The sequence below is a fragment of the Helianthus annuus genome, chromosome 1, assembly GCF_002127325.2.
Source record: "Helianthus annuus cultivar XRQ/B chromosome 1, HanXRQr2.0-SUNRISE, whole genome shotgun sequence".
Taxonomy (NCBI): Eukaryota; Viridiplantae; Streptophyta; class Magnoliopsida; order Asterales; family Asteraceae; genus Helianthus; species Helianthus annuus.
The window spans coordinates 115,296,163-115,301,381 of record NC_035433.2 but is presented as its reverse complement, the minus strand read 5'-3'; the positions used below and the strand labels follow the sequence as shown (position 1 = coordinate 115,301,381).

The 5,219-nt window shown below is 40.2% G+C and overlaps 1 protein-coding gene across 1 annotated transcript; it reads left to right on the top strand.

Annotated features, from left to right (window-relative positions):
- Positions 1–3,384: 3,384 nt before the first annotated feature.
- On the top strand, positions 3,385–4,845 carry LOC110928567. The gene has a single exon (XM_022171584.1). It carries the CDS (start codon positions 3,385–3,387, stop codon positions 4,843–4,845), a length of 1,461 nt encoding a protein of 486 aa, XP_022027276.1.
- Positions 4,846–5,219: the final 374 nt, after the last annotated feature.

The window sequence follows — 5,219 nt, the reverse complement described above, 5'->3', positions numbered from 1 at the left end:
TAGCTTTTACTGGGCTCCTAAATCTGGAACGAAGGTTTTTAACAACCTATTAGATTTCTAACGGGCCTTTAATTAAGCCTAAGCTCATACCGGTTAGTTTTAATCAGAAGAGTACGGTTCAAACGCATGACAAAGCGAAGACCGATTTAGAATGTGGTTTTGACCCGACAAGCTTGCATGCTTGTTTAAGATGGGTAACTTAAACACATTCTGGAATTTGAGATAAAAACGATATGGTTTGACCTGTTTTGGCTAATATATGCAAACTAGTTACATACGCCGATCTGAACGCGAAAAGTGCATAACGAGTAACCAAATGAATCATGAACAGGTTTCCTAAGTTAGTATGCCCTAAATATGTTGTGATATCAACAGGATACCTTCTGTTATGCCCAAAACGAAATTAAACTCAAACTATGCCCCATAGGGGCATTTTGGTCATTTTAAAGTTTATAAAAGAGTTTAAATAATAACCTGGGGTACAGGTCTGATTAAATCAGTAATTAAACTTAATTTCATATGTTATAACAGTAGGGTATCATATATATGTGAAATTTATTAATCATAACCATACCATGCACCGCAGGGGCATTTTGGTAATTTCACATAGGCTTAAAAGGTTAAAACTGAAAACCTGAGTTTAAAACTTTTCCTTAATGTTAAAATATAAGGATTTACTAAAATATATCAGTAGGCATCAGCCCCTATATGTTTATAATAGTTTTGATACATACGATGCGTTAAAAACGCTTAAAAAGGCGATTTGGAGCCATTTCCGGGTTTTGTATAAAAAGCTGATATTTTTAATATTCCAAAAGGCTAAAAATAATTTATTTAACATATTGGATCAGTAGAAAAAGGTTTGGGGTCAAAAGGATTTGTAAAACTCGTTTTATAGCCCAAAAGGGCAAAACCGGCAATTACCGAATCAAGCCTATAGCCCTATGTTATGCTCAGCCTAAAAATAAATAAAAATCTTTAAAAATCCCAAAATATTATTTTATATCAGTAGGTAAAAAGTTTGGTATCAAAAATTAGGTTTAGATAGGATATATGCTAATTACCCCGTTTAATTAATAAAAGGCTTTCTAATTACGCTATTGAGCATAACTTCTAATCTAGACCTCAAACTGATGTCAAATTTTAGGGACAAGATTATAATTCAGTAGTGAAGGTTTCTATCCTTTCACATTTTCAAAAATATCGTTTTAAGGTCAAAAGGGCATAACGGTCAACATTTAGGCACATAACGGAAACTTGCAAATGAATAGGATAACTAAGGATTCAGGTTGTATAGCCTCAAAGGGTTATACTAACCTATAACATAATCCTAAAGGAATCCTAAGGCATATCTAAAAAGTCTAATTCGGGTCAGAACTGAAAGTCAAAGCAAAAGTCAACTTTTGCGACTTTCGGTTCCGAACCGGGCCTATACTTAGAATTGTGGGGTTGAATCATGTTTAAACATGTTCAACTAATATTTACCAAGTTATTAAACTGGCAAAACTGATTTCATAACTTTTATATTAATAGTTATGAATTTTATTTAATACTAACCCGTTTGACTTTAATTTGACCCGACAATTAAACTAAGTAAACGTGGTAATTAGGAGGCGCCCTTTTAAGGGTGAATCACCTACCTAATTACGGTCACGTAGCCATGTTCGTTGCGAACCATGGCTTAGTCATTTAAAAGTTAAAGCGTTTATCGAAACGCTTGACCTTACGACTATAACCGCTAAATAATTAAACTAAACCCAAAAGAACACTTACGAATGGTCCAAGGGCCAGAAGGAGGTTCTCAAAAGAGTTCAAGACCCTCACAATTCAGAGAATGCATCAGATTTGAAGGAATGGTGCAATGAGAGCCAAAAATTCAATGGGTATTTATAGGTTTTTGAGGACCGTTAGGATCGTTTCTTGATAAACGTGATCACATCTGGACCGTACACCTTTACCCCCTGTTTTTGGAAATCTATGGGCAGCCCCTTGTTTAAAGAATGAGAGTACAAAGCCGGTTTTCATCAAAACCAGCAACAAACTGGTTTTTCTGTTACTGTATAAGCCTCGCGGCCCGCGTAGGAGGACCCTGCAGGCTTACGCGGCCCGCCAGCCAGTCCCAAAACAGCAAACAACTTTTCTTAATTTACAGAATCAGTCCCTGTGAGCATTTAAGGTTATTTTAAGCACGTTCAAGGCCCGTTAACCTCATTTTAAGGCTCCACTATGATGATTAAACATAGGGGACCCTAAACATGTTCAAAAACATGCCGGATGTCGGTTCGTTTGGCCGTACGGTCACGTTGTGCGTCAATTTACGACGAAACACGAACGGACGCTAAAAACGATCCAGAATACGCGACGAATGGAATTTTATCATTCCAAACACTAAAATAAAATATTTTAGTGCTTACATAAATTGTTGGGTGTCCGGGGATACTCAGAACGCGAGATATGCGCAAAAGTGCAAACTTGTGCACATTTTGACACTTTTAGTCCCTGAATGACATAAAAGTTTATTTTTGCACACCAAACACCTCTAAGCCTATATCTGAGCTATATAAAGGATAAATAGGGTATGTTTAACTTATGGACATATTCCGGAGGGTTCGTTATCAAACGATTCAACCTACAATTGCAGTTTGATGCAATTAGTCCCTTAATTGCGCAAAGTAGCGCGAAATGCCGTTTAATGATATCTAAGCCTCCCATGGCCCATAATAATCATTCCCAAGCTTATATTTAAATGTTACTACGCTACTATTTGCTTAAATGGTCACCGAATGGCGTAGATTCAAAAGTTGACGCTTTAGGCCCCTCTATTGCGCAAACTTGCGCATTTCATTAATTAATAGCATTGAAGCCTTATTTAATTCATATTAAGAATTCTTGGGAGTATTATTAAACACCACAATGCTTATGGTTCCCTAAAAGGTCATTCAGAGGTATAATTAAACATATTGACACTTTTAGTCCCTTAAATTTACAAAGTTGCGCGTAACGTCACTTAAAGGCATAAAAACCTTAGTTGGCCATTACTTGGCACTCCTGAGAGTATAATTAAATATCATGAAGCTCTCGGTTTGTTAAAAGGTCACTCAGAGGTAAGAATTAACATGTTGACGCTTTTAACCCTTCATTGTGCAAACTTTCAATTAATTACGCAAACGGCTACACTTTATCATTAAGTGGTACATTTGTGAATATAAAACCATAAAAGGTTATTTAAAAACTTGTTTAAGTTTTGTTATTACTTCCAGTTTGTTTATAATTTTAAGTTTTTCGATTTTTCGAAAAATTAGTCCCTAAATTTCAAGGTTTGACTCTATTAGGGTTTATTACACGTGTCAATACATCATTGGACGTGATTTTACGAGGTGTTACATGTCATCATCAGACAAGGCAGTGGGTTCAGTGTTGCTTGTAGAAAGAAACGGGGTCAAGACTCCAATCTACTATATCAGCAGAATGCTCACAGATCCAGAAACAAGATACTCCACGATGGAGAAACTAGTACTAGCACTACTACACGCCTCAAGAAGGCTGCACCGATACTTCACAGGCCACGTCATCACCGTACTGACCAATTTCCACATTGGGACAATATTGAAAAAACCGGAGACATCCGGACGATTAGAGAAGTGGGCGATCGAGCTGGGAGGCCACAACATTTTGTATAGGCTGCGCCCAGCCATCAAAGGTCAAGTCCTTGCAGACTTCATCACAGAAGTCCCAGCTGAGAAGATCAAGGATTGTGAAATCGTTGAGGCTCCCATAAAAGATACATCAGATGAGCTGTGGTTCCTATACACAGATGGTGCCTCAAACGAGGATGGCTCAGGAGCCGGCTTGCGCCTGGTCAGTCTTGAAAAACACGAATTTACATACGCTATCAGGTTGGATTTTAAAAATACCGACAACGAAGCAAAATACGAGGCATTTCTAGCAGGCTTGCGCCTCGCTATTAAAATGGGAGCCAAGAATTTACAGGCACACGTTGATTCACTCTTGATAGCCAGTCAAGTGAACGGATTCTACGATGCAAAGGGCGACGTCGTGGCCCTGTATCTAGACCAAGCGAAAGAACTGCTTCAGAAATTCAAGACATACAGGGTGGTACACATAAATCGCTCTGAAAACAAACAAGCAGACGCTTTAAGCAAGCTCGCATCAACTTCCTTTCAGCACCTTGCAAAGGAAGTAAGAATCGAAGTGCTCAAGAATCCATCAGTCCTGCTGCGCCAGGTAAACGTGATCGAAATGGGGCAACCATCTTGGATGACCCCTATAATTCGCTATCTGCAAGAAGGGATACTCCCAGAGAGCAAAGCAGAGGCAAGGAAAATCCAACACAAGGCCATGCACTATGAAATGAATGATGGTATCCTGTATCGGAGATCGTTCTTAGGTCCCTTGTTGCGCTGCGTGAACCCCGAGGACGCAAATTACCTAATTCGAGAGATCCATAAAGGGATATGCGGTATACATGCGGGGCCACGCATGGTTGTTGCGAAAATCATGAGCGCTGGGTATTATTGGCCAGGGATGCATGTCGACGCCCTGAAGGAGCAGCGCAAGTGCGATTCCTGCCAGCGACACTCTCCAAAGACCCTGCGCCTCAAAAACGATATTATCCCAGTGTCCACTGCTTGGCCCTTCCAACAGTGGGGGATTGATATGGTGGGACCCTTCCCAGATGCTCCGGGGGCCGTAAAGTTTATAATCGTGGCTGTCGATTATTTCACCAAGTGGGTGGAAGCAAAAGCCCTCGCATCAACCACTGCCGTTGGCGACCATGCAAGGTTACTTCATTCTACACTTATCTTTTTCACGAGACTTTCATGATGGTGCGCAAGTTCATCTGGGAGCATATCATCTGCAGATTCGGTCTTCCACTAAAGATCGTCACAGATAATGGAACCAATTTTGCCTCGGAAGACCTTAAAAAATGGATGAAGGAAATGAAGATTGAACATACCTTCTCATCCGTTGCGCACCCCCAGGGCAACGGTCAAGTGGAAAGCGTGAACAAAAGCATCGTGGAGGGGATAAAAGCCCGAATGGGCATAAAGCGCAGAGGATGGGTAGATGAGCTCCCAAGTATCATATGGGCTCATCGAACCATGCCGAAGACGAGCACCGGCGAAACTCCTTTTAGCCTCGTATACGGCTCAGAAGCAGTTATCACGGCAGAAGTTGGTCTCCCCTCACCACGATTG

What these genes read in the sequence shown, in the direction of transcription:
- LOC110928567 (XM_022171584.1), top strand. Translation starts at nt 3,385, where the DNA reads ATGTCATCATCAGACAAGGCAGTGGGTTCAGTGTTGCTTGTAGAAAGA.